Genomic DNA, 16,195 nt, shown 5'->3' with positions numbered 1-16,195 from the left:
CCCTGAGAAGGACCGGGGTCTGCACCAAGCACTGCACTGGCCCCTGAGAAGGAACGGGGTCTACACCAAGGACTGCACTGGCCCCTGAGACGGAACGGGGTCTACACCAAGGACTGCACTGGCCCCTGAAAAGGAGCAGGGTCTACACCACGGACTGCACTGGCCCTTGAGACGGAAAGGGGTCTACACTAAGGACTGCATTGGCCCCTGAGAAGGAGCGGGGTCTGCACCAAGGACTGCACTGGCCCCTGAGAAGGAACGGGGACTACAACAAGGGCTGCACTGACCCTGAGAAGGAACAGGGTCTACACCAAGGACTGCACTGGCCCCTAAGAAGGAACGGGGTCTGCACCAAGGACTGCACTGGTCTCTGAGAAGAACTCCCTTGACTCTTCCATCCAGACATTCACCCATTCATCCATCCACCGAGCTGCTGATATCCAAATTCCCACCTTTCAATCTTTCACACACCATTCAATCTTTTTGCTGTTCCACTTATTCATCTGTTCACCCATCCATTTTCTATCTATGCATGCATCCATCCATCCATTCACCCACTCATTCTCTGACTTACCCATTCATCAGTAAATGATTCTATCCCTCAATTAAACATTGCAAGCATCCATGCACCCGCTCTCACCTTTCCAGCCACTCTGCCATTCGCTCAGTCTTTTACAATCCATTCACCCACACATCTTCATCCCTCCCTCTATCCCTTCCTCCCTTCCTTATCCCTCCCTCATTCTTCCCTCCCTCATCCCTCCCTCCCTCCCTTCCCACCTGTCTTTCTTCCTCGCTCTCTCTTCCTCTCCTGTTCCATCACGCCCCTTCTTATTCTCAAATTCTCTTCATTTATCTCTACCAGTCCCCTTAACTCTATTTCTTTTATTTTTACAAATGCTGGCCAAATGTGAGCTTTTGTCTGCAGCGTTGCAGCCAGACATTGCCCATTAAGACTCCCCCCACACAGAAGGGGCTAAAGTGGGGGATCACGATGCCCAGCCTGCAAATGGATGATACGTTACAAGGGGACCTTACTGGCCCAAACTTTACTGCTTCTTACCACAGCCACCGTTCCTGGGTGGTTTAAGGGCCTTGGGTTCCGTTCATCTGTTACCCCATCTTCCACACTAAGGGCCTGATTTAGATCTTGGCAGGTGGGTTATTCCATCACAATGGTGACAGATAACTGGTCCGCTGAAATATAAATCCCATTATATCCTATGACATTTAAATGTCAGCACATTGAATATCCGTCACTGCTGTGAAGGAGTAACCCTATGCCGAGATCTAAATCGGGCCCTTTGTATTAGGTCACTGAACCCCACAAACTCCCACAGATCCTGGGGGAACAAAGTCCTATTGGCGAAAAGGGATACTGCATCGGAAACACAGATATTGTGTGGACAGAATATCATGTCACAAATGTCGAGGAATGAAATATTGAGAAGGGAGGTGCAAATAGGTAAGTATAGATTTGCTAATCTTAACTGCCGATCCACATACCATGGTGATATATATACCATCAAGGTACATATATGTCGAGTTATATATAGAAAAACTTTACTCACCTTTAGAAACTTACCTCCTCCAATCAATCAATCAATCAATCAATCATTTGTAATTCGCACTACTCACCCGTGAGGGTCTCAAGGCACTGTGGGGGTTGGAAGGTGTGCTGCTACTGCTCGAACAACCAGGTCTTGTGGAGTCTCTTGAAGGTCAACAGGTCCTGAGTCTGCCTCAGGTGGATGGGGAGGGTGATCCAGGTCTTGGTGCGCCGGGGGTCGTTCTGCGGATGCGTGAGATGGTGGCATCCGCGAGGTCGGCGGAGCGGAGCTGGCGGTTCAGAGTGTAGAAGGTGAGTCGGTTGTTGAGGTATGCAGGTGCGGTGTAGTGGAATGCCTTGTGAGCATGGGTGAGGAGCTTGAAGGTGATCCTCCTGTTGACGGGGAGCCAGTGCAGGTCTCTTGGGTAGGGTGAGATGTGGCTGTGGCGGCGGATGTCGAGGTTGAGGCGTGCACAGGCGTTCTGTATGTGTTGGAGTCGTTTCTGGAGTTTGGCCGTGGTTCCTGCGTAGAGGGCGTTGCCATAGTCCAATCTGCTGATGACGAGGGCCTGGGTGACAGTCCTTCTGGTTCCAGTGGGGATCCATCTGTTGATCTTGCGGAGCATGCAGAAGGTGTTGAAGCAGGAGGAAGCAATGCCGTTGACTTGCTGGGTCATTGATAGCGATGAGTCTAGGATGAACCCCAGGTTGCCTGCGTGGTCAGTGGGTGTCGGTGCGGCTCCCAGTATGGTTGGCCACTAGGAGTCATCCCAGGCGGAGGGGGTTGAGCCAAGGATGAGGACTTCCGTTTTGTCTGAGTTCAGAACCAGGTGGCTGTTCTTCATCCATTTCATCCTGATGTAGTCGGTGGCGGCAATGAGGGCAGTTTCGGTGATGTGGTTGCTGCGGAATCCAAATTGGGATGAGTCCAGAGTGCTGTTCTCTTCGAAGAAGCGTGTCAGTTGTCTGTTGACAATCTTCTCAATGACCTTTGCCGGGAACGGGAGTAGGGAGATGGGACGGAAGTTCTTGAAGTCCTCGGGGTCCATCTTCTGTTTCTTGAGTAAAGCATTGATCTCGGTGTGCTTCCAGCTCTCTGGGAAGGTGGCGGTCTTGAAGGAGTTGTTGATGATCTTCTGGAGTTAGGGTGCGATGATGGAGCATGCTTTGTTGAAGATGTGGTGCGGGCAGGCGCCATATGGTGCTCCAGAATAGATGGTGTTGTCGTCGTTGACTTGGGTCCAGCAGAGCAGGAGGTTGGTGTGGCTGGGGGGTGGTGAGTCTGAGGCGTTGGTGGCTGTTGGTGGGGTCTGGTTGTTGAAGCTATTGTGGATGTCTGTGATCTTGCGGTGGAAGAAGGCGGCTAGGGAGTCACATATATCTTGCGACGGCCGGATGTCTGAGTTGGAGATGGGGTTGGAGAGTTCCTTCACAATGTTGAAGAGCTCTTTACTGTTGTGTGCGTTGTTGTCGAAGGAGGTACTTTTGGCATGATGATGATGTCATGAGAAGTTGACAAACTTTGAAACGCAGAAGAAGAGAACGTTTGTAAACTTTGCAGGTGCAAAAAATTGTAAACTTTGCTTAGCCCTGGTTTGATGCTTCAAAATCCCACAAAGAGGTTCGCACAAGAAGTCAACACTTTCCTATAGAGGGAGCTGGACAAGCAGAGAGGCTGTGACGAGTGAATCCAAGACCACCAAGCTTTGCTTGACTGTTATCAAGGGTCAGCAGCCCACCCGAACCTCAGAAGCACCCCCAGCTTAAAGGGAGTCAGAAACTGGATTCTCTAGAACAGGGTTTTCTTTTCATAATAAAATGTCGAAGATTTCAAATTAATATTAAAATAAGGACAGTAGATGCATTCTCAAAAAGGTATTTATTCACCAAAGCAGTGTTGTCAGATTTAAAATAATTTTCAATTCAGATCTTGTAATTCAGGCCAGGCATGGTTTCTGACTAATGACGTCACGGGCAGTGTTGAAAGGAATGTTTAGCTCTTGCAGTGAATTTTATAATTCATCATTTCTCCAAGTTTTGTTCCTCCTAAACACTCTTCAAACTTTGCATCCATCTCCCGGCTTTGAGCTTCAGAGAAATAGTTTTTCCAGTCTCCGACATCACCTGTGCAGGAAAAACAATCAATATTATCTATTGACAAGGGTGGTTGCATCACTCAGTATCAGCAGACATGGGATACACACAGTATTGTTTCACCAGGGGCTAAACCTGAAATATTCTGCACGTTTGGTCCTTTTTTCTGGTAAAACAGATAATTGTTTTATTTATTTTTTTAAAGTTTTTTTTATTAAAGTTTTCAGTGTATACATACAAATGATATCACGATTATCTAAATGAAAACAAATCAAACTCAGAGAAAACATCCCAACCGCAGTGATGCAATATGATTAGCACACATGAATAGCATGTTTGCAATGCATAGTATACCTGAATACTTTACTTATCCACCGCACACTACAATATAATCAGTTCCTCAGTGACATTGGATAATATATGCGGGTTAGATCTCAAGCATTTGGACAAGGAAGCCAGTATTCTTTTGGTCTGGCAGCTGGTGGTAGTTCTTCCTCATATGTTTTAAGAGTATCTTGACAGTATACAAGGTCAGTTAACCATGTTTTCTTACTAGGTGATCTCCCACCTTCCCAGTGCATGGACACATGCCTTTCAGCCATCAGCAATGCTATAATGCAGAGTTTGCGATTAGTTGATTTTAATTTTTCAACTATACCCGACAGGCAGACCTTTGCTGTACAATCTATCCGTGTTTCTAACATTTGACTTAATGTCGTCGTGACTTCTTCCCAGTACTGATTTATTTTTGTACATTTCCACACCAAGTGCATGAAATCTGCATTATCTTCTCCACAACGGGCGCATCATGCATTCGCCCTCAATCCATATTTTAGCAATTTAAGTGGGGTGTCGTATATTCGATGTATGTACTTGTAATGAATGATGCGCGGGTTGCCATTTGGTGTAAGCAGTGGGGTTAATGCGCAGCAATTGTGCCATTCCTCCTCCTGCAGTGGGGTCTCTTATTGGGCGCTTCATCGGCACCTGGGATTATTGATGTTTTCTGCAATATCGTCTTGTAGTCATTTATATAATTTGGATACCATATGCACATTACTCGGTTTGGTGATGATCATTTGCAGTGCTGCCAAGGTTGTAGGCTCTGTAGCAAATGTGTGGTCTAGGTCTTTATTGGCTCCCTTTAGCCTGTGGTAAGTGAACTTGAAGAGGAGTGTTGGGTTACAGATGTAGTTGAGATCAGTCTCTGCAATGAATTTGCCCATGGTGTATAGGTCACCCATGGTAGTTATACCAACTTGCTGTGATATTGACATGCCGTTTCCAGTATGTGTCACTGACAGTGCAGGGTGGTGTTGGAGTGGCAAAGCTGGTGCGTAAAGTGGACATTTCTGTGTCAGTTTCCCCATACGTTGCCATGCTAAGTTTGTGGTTTTTATTGTGTTTATTTCATTCCTATTTATATGGGGACGTGGATGTGGTAGGATGTATCGTAATGGGATCGGATGGGCATCCCCATCTTCCACAGCTGTGTGCAGTAGATATCGTAACGGGAAGAACAAATAATGCGCGTATTGCGCTTGTGCACATAAATAATACTGTAGCAGGGTTTCCGTTCTCCCACAGAACTGTGCACAGAGATCTAGAACCTCGGTGAGTTAGGGTGACCCAAAACTCACCTTTGTTTCAGAAATCCCCTTACCAAGCTAGCTACAGTGTCTCATCGGCAGTAATAACTTACCAATGACTTAGACAATCCAGAACATGAACTTAGAATACCTCAGGTATCGTGGAACACATGAACACTCTTTCGTTATATAATCATTACAAACCGAAACTGGGAGGCAGAGAACACTCGTGCAAGTTTGAAATGTTTATTTTTCAATGCAACATTCTCAAACGCAGTATCTTATATAGTATCAACATACATATTATAAAAATCAGAGTTAGCAGCATAGTCACTAATCCATAATAAGCAAAAGGTGATAGCATGTTATGATGCAAAGATCTATAGAATTCTGTATCACCTATATTTCGCGCACCCTAATTAGCATATTATATTATATCTAAGAAGGTCTCATCTGGGTTCTTAGCAGGGCGGACCCATACCTCTAATTCTCAGTAGGAGGAGATCACATCAACCGCTACCAGCTCTCAGCATGCGAAGCATCAAGTGTGTTGATTCATTCCCTGTAACTGTATCTTAAACCCGCGTAGAGCCCAATATTGGCAACAACATTATTTGTGTTATGACTAACGTGGTGCGAGGATCAGGCCTTCAGCAATCTTGTGTTAGGTTATTCTTAGAGTGTGCAGTTCTCAGTGTGCAGACAGTTGTACCGAGTGTACCATGCACGACTGATACCAGCGCAATAACATATTATTCTCAAATAAATCACATCTTTCGTCTAGGTTAGAAGCTACAATAACAATTAGGTGTCGTGTGCAAACCGAAGCAGAAAGAAAATATGGCGTTTAAACATTTAAGAAGCACATGCTAACTTAACACAATATATAGAAACGTAGTAACCATATGACACCCCCCCAATGATCCGAGGACGGTTAAAAATCAAAAATATAAGCCAATACTCTATGAGAGGCAAGACATGAAAGCAGAGTTCAATGATATTGAGCCAAGCAAAATGTATGCAAATATATGTAAAATTCAAAAACAAAATTTATGTATGAATGCCTATAGTGGCCACACAAAATATAAAAAGTCGAACTTAAGGCCTACTCTCAGTTGATAGGCCTAGAACATCTGAAAAAATCGAATGTTCGTATTGAAAAAAAAAAAAAAGGCACCATTCAGAATTACTAAAAAGTCACGTGCCATAATGATGGAAGTATTCAAAGTCACTCATGGTTGAATGAATATGCAAAATAGGTAGCCACAGCTTCCAACATGAAATCACTGTCATCATCCGAAAACAGTTCAGCCATCCAATTAAGCAATGGGAAAGAACATACGTGCTCCTCCAACACCGGTTCCTCTAGCAACATCAGAGGACAACTCAGTGGGTTCTCGAGAACGCTCAGTGCCAGAAAGTCATGCGCCGCTGCGAATATGTCCCACTGACCCATTAGTCCATGCATCGCTGCCACAGCCATAACCCTTTCGCCAGAACAGACCAGCTCGTGAGCCACTACGGGGTACATCAGCTGATCAAAGTTGACGTCAGGAGAAGTCGGTAAACAGAGACACAAATCAATGGCCCAGTCGAAATCACAGCTCAGGCAATGAAACACGGGCTGGACACATGTGAAATAGGAAAATCTGAAGGATAATCCAAAAGCCGTGCTTAAAGTCGCAAGCGGCAGGGATCCATAATAATCAAGCATCCGGTTGCGAAACTGCATCAGTAGCGGCTGAGCGTTTCCTTGCGCAGGATGGGCATCCATGTTTTATAAAGTAAAATATCACCAGAACGCCTGCAGCCACAGCCAGCAAAACAGGAAATCCGCCAAACAGGCTAGCGAATATAGAATGAAAGAACGCAGGGATAATACCAAATACTTTTTCAAATGTAGTCACGAGACCACTGCTAACCATTTTAAAAAAATGTGCGAGGCTCGTTGTGGAGGAGGCATTGAAGATTTGATGAACCAGCTCGCAGAAATGAAACGGCAAATCAGTACTTAAAAGTGCCTGTACTTCTGTGCGTGTGTTTGCTATGTGAAGGACATAAGTTTCGCGGGCAGAGCTCAGGGCCACCTGCTTTTGAGACAATAGGGCTCTTATACGGCCTAAACCATTGAACTCAGCTCTCAGGGTTGGTATTCTCGGCCAAATTAAAACATCTGAATTTCCATGCGTGGGCGGATATAAAACATTCTTGCAGCAAACCACCCTTTCTGACACGGTAACCACATATGCGATACCGGCCTCTAACCCACAACAAAACTCGTTATTCAAAAGAAAATAACTACCTTTGGACAACAAAGTGAACGTGGGAACTATTGCAGGAACTGGTGTCCCTTTCAAAACACAGGCCAAATTAGGTTTGTCCTGATTACAAGAACCATGCAACTGTATGTGTCTGCATATTAGTGAGCGGTCAGGCGATTGTGTACATTCTTCACCATTCAAATTCACTTCATTTCCCTCTTTTAGGCATCTATAAGTGTATGGTAAAGACCATGTCTCATGGAGAAAAGCACTGCCTAATGGTTCATATCGCCCTATAGCTATATATTTCATACAATTTGTAAATTTATACAAAGCAAAAGGTAAGGTAATAACACCATGGATAAGCCATGTAGCAGCAGTAACCTCAGCCACAGAAAAAGGCAAGGATTCTAATTTTTCAATGTGTAACATAGAAAATGTCGCATCTCTCATTGATAGCATGCGCTGTTTTTCAGTCAGATTAAATGGGGCAAATAGTGATGATACGTTCATAAAATTCCACGGCACTCGACCAGCCTTAAGAGTCTGTAGTGTCCAAGCAAACTGCATCACAGAACGTAATTGATTTTGACCATGATATAAAACGGACACTTCATCATGTACAATGTCAACAACAGAAGACACAATATTGTTTAACGTGTAAATTCGGGAAGAAAGCGTGTTAATACTGTTATCAACAACTGCAAGAACCTTTTCTAAATTTGCTTGATCAATAGCTCTCAGGCGTTTAGCAGCCTCAACCTGGGTAACTTTCCAGATTTCATTGTAAATTGCATACAGCCATCGTTTAGATCTACCTTTAGCCGGGCCTTTTATAAAATCGTTCAAATCCACATTATCATGTAATTGAGACAGATGTAGTTTAACTGCAGTTAACGTGGAATGTTGTAACCAATTTTGACACAGCTTCCCCACAGAATAAGTTGTGACAGTATAGTCTTCTTCAAAACGCGGATCGGGCCTGACTTTTGTGAACCCTTCAGCCAAACCCATAAAACGGCGTTGGCAAGAATCAGCACTTTTTTGCCATACCAGCCAACCCTTGGAATCCAAACTGGAAATGTTAAAGGATGAATTGTGTAAAAGAGTTTGCAACTCATGAATGGAGAAATCAGTAAAATTACCCCAACCTGTATATTCATCTAAATCTGGGATGGTCGGTGTATTTAATTTTTTAGAAGTAGCCAATCCAAAGCATGTTGTTTGGAAAATGGTCGAATTTAAAAACAACATGTGATTCGGGATGAGACATGCACGGTGCAAAGCCTCAGTGCCTTGTACCTGCCAATCTTTGGTACCCCAAACCGATTTAAGGTCAATTGTTCCTTTCCAAAACTTGTAGCCATCCACAGCCAACCTGTCTAGAAAGGACTTCGAATACAGCAATTTTGTATCGGTAAGTCTAACTTTGGAAATGGGCTTTTGTGTCATTTTAAAATAAAATGACTCGGGATTAGACTGATTAAAGTCTGTAAAATAGGTATATTTTTTCAGAAATGTATTGGAACTGCCACCGAATGGAGCAGGGCAATGTTCCCATTGTGTATAATTTACAACAACCCTCCTGGAATTTGTCTTATGTAAAAAATGATTACCATAGTGTTGAAAACAAAACAAATCACCATAATTAATAGAATCTGTGTACAGATCCTCAGCATCGAAGGCAGCATAATACTTCAAATCAGAGAATAATGCTTCTACGGCCTGAATATCCCAATCATCAGAACGTATATTCTGTTTAATAACATCTCCCATGTTTACTCTAAGCACATTTGGAACATTAATCACTTCAGTAGGCCCATGTATTTGAAACCTAACCGCATCCCACACAATCCCATCAAGGACAGGCCAAGCAGTAATGTTAACTGTATTTAAGTTTCGTTTCAGTCTGTGCGCCGAATGTGAAGAGGAAAGAGGGGCCAATGTTCCATTAAGGTACCGAATTCCTGTTCTTTCTTTAACGTAGTGACCATCAATCAGACGGAAAAAATAAAACACAAAACCAATTGACATAAAAAGATAAAATGAAAATAGGATCAACCAAATGTATGTCCAAGGGGGGATTAAAAAATGTTTTTTAAACAACGTGGCATATCTTGCAATGTTTGAGGGTTTCTTTGAAGGTTCCGAATCAGAGTCAAAAGAGAATCTGGACTGGTTGGCCAAACGGGTCTGCAAATCAGCAGGATAAGTGTAGTTCAGCTCATCAATGTTAGTAACAGGAATAGTATTTAATAAAGGACTGGATATGGCAGGCATCTCGAGGGACACATCCTGTTCTGCGCCAGATGTTATTGCTAGTACAGAGTGCCTCACCATGGAAGGACAGGATACAGCCGGTATCATGCTATGAAGAATCGGCCACCCTGTGTGTCTTGACATTGTCAATAGAAATAAATCTGTTTTCCTTACGACCTGGAAGTGGTGGTAAAATGACTGTTCTTGTGCCCTTCACTCCAAGAACTCGAACCGGTGCTCGATATGAGGGACCAAACTTTTTCTTGTTATCGATCTTCTCTCGAACCAGTTCTCCAACTCGGGGTAGCCAGCCAACTACCGGGATCTGCAGCGCATCATCCGATGTGGAGGGCAAGTGTTCCTTTGCAAGACTGTCTCTGGTCTTTTGTAGATTCTGTAAAACATTGCAATGTTCATCTACATCAAAGGCCGTGGCCTGGGCCTTGTAGTCCAGCCCATCAAGGTCGGGTACACACATCTTGATACCAAAGAGCATTTCGTATGGGGTCCGCCCACCCAGAGACCTTCTAGGGAGATTATTAAGCGCACGCTGCACGCCTATGAGGTGGGCTAACCAGTTACTGCCAGCGCCTATAACTCGAGCTGTCAAAGATTGCTTTAATTCGCGGTTCATTCGTTCAACTACACTATTACCCTCGGGTCTGTAGGGACTCGAAAACTTGACTTGGACCCCCATCGAAACCATAGCATCCTTATATGCCTTAGAGGCAAAAGCCGGACCCTGATCCGAATGGAAGGTACCACAGGCAAAAATTCCCACAAAGACTCGCAAATCCTTAATGACAGTACGTGAATCAGCGCTTCGATGTGGCCATACCCACACAAAGCGTGTGCATGAATCTACTGCTACTAAGATGTACTTGTATGCAGTATCAGAAGAAAATGGACCGCAGTGATCCAAATAAACACATCCAAGTGGTTTATTCGAGATGTACAACTGTGTCGGAGGCGGACGCGCAGCAGTTGAAGGCTTAATCTGCTGGCAAATGTCACATTGAAGAACATATTCGCGCGTCTGTTTATACAGTCCCCGCCACCAGAACCTCTGTTGTAGCTGCGTTACAGTGGCTGAGACGCCCGCATGCGCAGACGCCACACCTTCATGGGCCGCTGTAATCAAAGCAGCCCTGCTTCAGGGATTTTCACATAAGGAACCTTATGGGGACTTAAGTGGTATGTGTATTTAGAAGGGAACCCCGCAGGATATTTACTTCCCTTCTCCGTTGCAGCTACTGCTGCCAAGATGTCGTCATCTATTTTGCTTTTGGACCTCGTGACCGCTGCAACTAAGTATTTTGATACTGCTGACTTCGCTGCTTCATCAGCAAGCGAATTGCCAACAGCGTGGACCCCCACGCGCTGATGACCGAGAGTATGAATCACAAACACGAGTGGCAGCTTCTCTTTAAGTTCTGCCACTTGGACCCAGATAATTTTATGTTTTATTGTGCTACCTTTGGAATCACGAAATTCATTCTGAATCCAAAAGAACAAGTTTTCATTGTAAGACTGGACACAGTAGTAAGAATCACTTACGATCAAAGTCGTCACACTAGGATCTGCGTACTCCAATGCAAGCACCATAGCACGAAGCTCTGCTAATTGTGCGGTGCAGTCTCCAAGCGTCTGCGTGTGCACGACACTGGACTTGAACTCATCGTTCACCATGGCACCGACCACAGTGGCGCAAGCGGAAACGTAGGCATGTTTAGAGCCATGCGCAACCTGCGCCGAACCATCAGTGTAAATGATGCAATGGAAATCCTCCAACGGCCGCATTGCTAAAGGAGCAGGATGAACAAATTCATACTGTAAATACTCCTGCGACCGTAAAGTGGCATCAAAAATAAACGTGACATCTTGTGACGTCAAGGATGCAGCCCATTGAATCCACCGAGGATGCAAAGCTTTGTAATTAGGTACACTGGCTTTCGTAACCGCCTCTAAGGCAGGACACGGGGTAACAACCAACATGCGTTTTCCTTGTGACAGGGCACGTTCCTTAAGAATTGCCATCTGCACAGCCGTTAAAACTTTCTCCACAGTGGAAAAACGCAATTCAGCCGAAGTGTACAAGTGTGACTTGTAAGCAATAGGTACTGTATCTCCCTCATTAAAAGTCAGGTACGTGAAACCCACCGCCCCAGGGATAATTCTTATCACCAGGTTGGTGTGGTTATCACGAGTCTGTAAGTATTCAGAAGCGAGCAAATCAGCCTGCAAAGATTGCAGAATGGCCGAATGCTCAGGCAGCCAGCATGATTTGGAAAAAGATGGTTGTATCAAAGCATACAAAGGCTTGATACGCTGGGCATATTCCGGAATGTAAGTTCTCCTGAAATTCAAAAAACCCAACAGAGATTGTAATTTTTTCAGTGTTGTCGGAGAGCGCAACTGTGCGCACTTCTCCAGGAAATCGGGTGCTAAACCCTTCCCCTCATTGTTAAGCTCGTAACCTAGAAACAACACTGTGTACTCTGCAATGTGCGACTTTGCAAAGTTAAACTTGTAACCTATGTCAGCAAAGTTACAAATTATGCTATTTACTGGACACAGATGCTCCCATAGATCGTCGTCTGTCAGATAAATGTCATCCACATACGAACAAGCAACTGGGTCGAAGCTCTCTAGAAGAGAGACAATGCGGGCGGAGAATACGCCAGGACTGTTCTTATAGCCCATTGGGAGGCGCCTGAACTTTTTTTGCACACCGCCGCATGTAAAACTGGTCCATTGGGAACTTAGACCGTCTAATCTATGGGCATAAAAACCGTTGGAAATGTCAAGCGTGGTTTTGAACCGTTTACGCTCAAGACTATTCACTAACGCAGAGCCATGAGTATTCTGTACTGCGCAGTTACGGCAATGCAAATTCAAATGCCTATAATCCAAAACCAAACGATATGAGCCGTCCGGCTTGTTTACAGTAAAAAGTGGGTTATTCATCGGTGACATACACGTTTCAATTACACCTTGATATTCCAATTGTTCAAGGATAGCCGCGACTGAAGCTTTGGCTTCACGCCGTATGGGATATTGAGGTTGAGGCTGTGGCTGTGACCGTAAAGGGATCTCGTGGCTCGGTGACAATTTATCCCAGCCACACTGATTGCGGTACACAGGCGGCGCAAGCGCCAGAGCCCACTCTTCTGCAAAATGCAGCGCTTCCACTCTCGGCACAGTGTGCGCGAAACTGGGCAGGATCACCTCCTCCCCGCGCGGAGCTGCGAGAACAAAAGGTGGGGGCCAGTCAGCCTCCGAAAGCAAAATGTCATATGTGGACGAGAGATTTTCCCAAAATACCCCTTTTACAGTTCGCTGCATGTCACCTTCAATTAACAGGACAATTTCAAAAAGACGTTCAGGGGGAGCAACATGCGTGTCAGCAGTTTCTATCACAACATAAGAATTAGTCGCTGTCACCTTCAACAGTGGACGGAGGGCCTCTCTCACTATGGTAATCTCTGCTGCGCTGTCCAGCAAGGTCAGAGCCCACGTCAGATTCCGAAGCCGCGTTCTCACTATCTGGGGCATAACGATGCGCTGTCAGGGCGGCGACTTTCTTCGCGGCAAACTGAGGTCTCTTGGGCGTAGAGCCTTCCTGCTGTTCTCCACCGCTTCGCGGGCGGGGCTGACCACGTCCTTGCTGGCCACCCCTGCCCCTGCCGCCCCCTCCACCACCGGTTGACAGAGCCGAAGAGTCCTGAAAGGAACGAGGAGAGCGTTGGTCAGAAGCCTGAAATCTCTCAGGCGATTTAATCATCGCGCGGTCGCGCAAATCATAAACACGATCCGACTGCGCAGGCAATGGAGACGCAGGAGCAGAAACCTGTGTTTGTTATTGTTGTTGCTTACCCTGATTCTGCTTTTTAGGCCAATTTTGCTTCTTGGACTTTTGTTGCCCACTAGTTTCCGATGTCTGACCCTGGGGCTGTTTCTTCTCCTTATCAGGAAAAGCTTTAACCCCCTTCGCATTGCGGCCAACCATTCTGTAAGAAGCCACAATTATCTTTGCCAACTGTCGGGGTCGGTCGGCCTCTTGAACCAACGCCAATGCGTTCGCCACCTGAAAGTTCACTGCATCCCCCTTGACATTTGCAAGGATCAGATCGCAAACCACTTCAAATGAGCCACACAGGCGCATGCCCAATTCAACAGCCGCCTCCGGTCCGTGTTCGTCTTGAACACGTTTAAGGACCCCACCTAGATTGGTCACAGACGGGGAGCCATAGCACCTCGAATAGACCGCTGCAAAAGTTTTGCCCCAGGTCTCACAGTCAACAAGGTCAGGAGCCAGATCTTTCGGCAAACTAAGTGTAAGAATCCGGTGTTTATCACCCGGACTTGTATTGGGAAACACAGCTTCCAGCTGGCCGAATTTCTCAGCAAGCCAGAACGGAAAATCATCCTTTTCCTGGGGCTTTTTACCCATCACGGAATTAACCATGACTGGATTGATTTTCAGACCAGCATGTTCTGCACGAAGCTGTGCGCCCCTAGGGGCCGCGTCCTGAACATTACGGCTAGTGTAATGTACAAGCGCTCTAATCACTTCCACCGCGACTTCATGAAGCCGCCGCAGATCAGCCACGTTACAAGTGGCGCGTTGAGGGTGAGGAGTAAATCCAGCCAAAGCGGGCCAAGGTGTGCCCGGAATGGACAAAGGACCTAACCTCGGAGCGGTTAAAGCGTGTGGTAGGGCGCCACCAAACCAAACTCCATGCTGCCAAGCGTCAATAGGTACTTCCAGTGCTCTGTACGGATAGCGTCCACTGGCAGAAATGTCACCCACGAATAAAACAGTTCGTACGGGTAAGCATGTTCCGCACTCACCACCAGAACCACAGCCAAGCCTTCCACTGGAACATCATACATCCGCAAATGGTCACGCACCGCAATGCGACTATGCTGCAGGATGTCCACGGCTTGTGCCATGTCAGCGCAGAAAAGTGAAAACACAAAGATTACTTTGTAGCACAACTGGGTAGTAATTCAAAGAAACCTTTTACAGTTAGATTCAAGCTTGAAAAAGACCTATTTCAAAAATAGGTAGGTTTTCCGACACTGCCGTTTTCCGGAAACGGGAATGAAGGCGTTAAGGTTTGAATGTTATACTACTCGAGTGTCATGATATAAGGCCAACCAACGTATGGGCGCCATGCAGCAGGGTTTCCTTTCTCTCACAGAACTGTGCACAGAGATCTAGAACCTCGGTGAGTTAGGGTGACCCAAAACTCACCTTTGTTTCAGAAATCCCCTTACCAAGCTAGCTACAGTGTCTCATCGGCAGTAATAACTTACCAATGACTTAGACAATCCAGAACATGAACTTAGAATACCTCAGGTATCGTGGAACACATGAACACTCTTTCGTTATATAATCATTACAAACCGAAACTGGGAGGCAGAGAACACTCGTGCAAGTTTGAAATGTTTATTTTTCAATGCAACATTCTCAAACGCAGTATCTTATATAGTATCAACATACATATTATAAAAATCAGAGTTAGCAGCATAGTCACTAATCCATAATAAGCAAAAGGTGATAGCATGTTATGATGCAAAGATCTATAGAATTCTGTATCACCTATATTTCGCGCACCCTAATTAGCATATTATATTATATCTAAGAAGGTCTCATCTGGGTTCTTAGCAGGGCGGACCCATACCTCTAATTCTCAGTAGGAGGAGATCACATCAACCGCTACCAGCTCTCAGCATGCGAAGCATCAAGTGTGTTGATTCATTCCCTGTAACTGTATCTTAAACCCGCGTAGAGCCCAATATTGGCAACAACATTATTTGTGTTATGACTAACGTGGTGCGAGGATCAGGCCTTCAGCAATCTTGTGTTAGGTTATTCTTAGAGTGTGCAGTTCTCAGTGTGCAGACAGTTGTACCGAGTGTACCATGCACGACTGATACCAGCGCAATAACATATTATTCTCAAATAAATCACATCTTTCGTCTAGGTTAGAAGCTACAATAACAATTAGGTGTCGTGTGCAAACCGAAGCAGAAAGAAAATATGGCGTTTAAACATTTAATAAGCACATGCTAACTTAACACAATATATAGAAACGTAGTAACCATATGACAATACAGCAGTAGATCCCGTACAGCAAATCCACCTTTGGGATATGGCAGTGTCAGTGTGCGCATTTCTATACGAGCTGGTTTCCATGCCCAGATGAGCTGTGTTATGCTTGTGGTTAGACTCTTAACCACTGTTACAGGAGGAGGTATTGGGATATTGTTGAATAGACATAGTATTTTAAGGAGAATAACCATTGTCACAATGGCCATTCTATCTGCCAATGACAATGGCAGACAAATCCATCTTTCTATTTTTTCTTCAATTCTAGTGATTACCATACCATAGTTTTCTCTGATTTCTACTTCTGGATCTCCATGAAACCAGA

General features: G+C 45.1%; 1 protein-coding gene across 1 annotated transcript in view; it reads right to left on the bottom strand.

The window, feature by feature from the left end:
- Positions 1-3,410: 3,410 nt before the first annotated feature.
- LOC147672974 (sulfotransferase 6B1-like) overlaps positions 3,411-16,195 on the bottom strand; it is a 263,082-nt gene continuing 250,297 nt past the window's right edge. The window contains exon 7 of the mRNA XM_086947848.1: positions 3,411-3,673. Coding sequence (XP_086803974.1) covers positions 3,543-3,673 — 131 coding nt within the window. The 3' untranslated portion in view covers positions 3,411-3,542. The remainder of the gene's footprint in view (positions 3,674-16,195) is intronic.

Source organism: Lissotriton vulgaris, assembly GCF_964263255.1.
Source record: "Lissotriton vulgaris chromosome 7 unlocalized genomic scaffold, aLisVul1.2 SUPER_7_unloc_1, whole genome shotgun sequence".
Classification (NCBI taxonomy): Eukaryota; Metazoa; Chordata; class Amphibia; order Caudata; family Salamandridae; genus Lissotriton; species Lissotriton vulgaris.
Note: the sequence above shows the minus strand (reverse complement) of the source record. Positions and strands in the feature narration are given on the sequence as shown.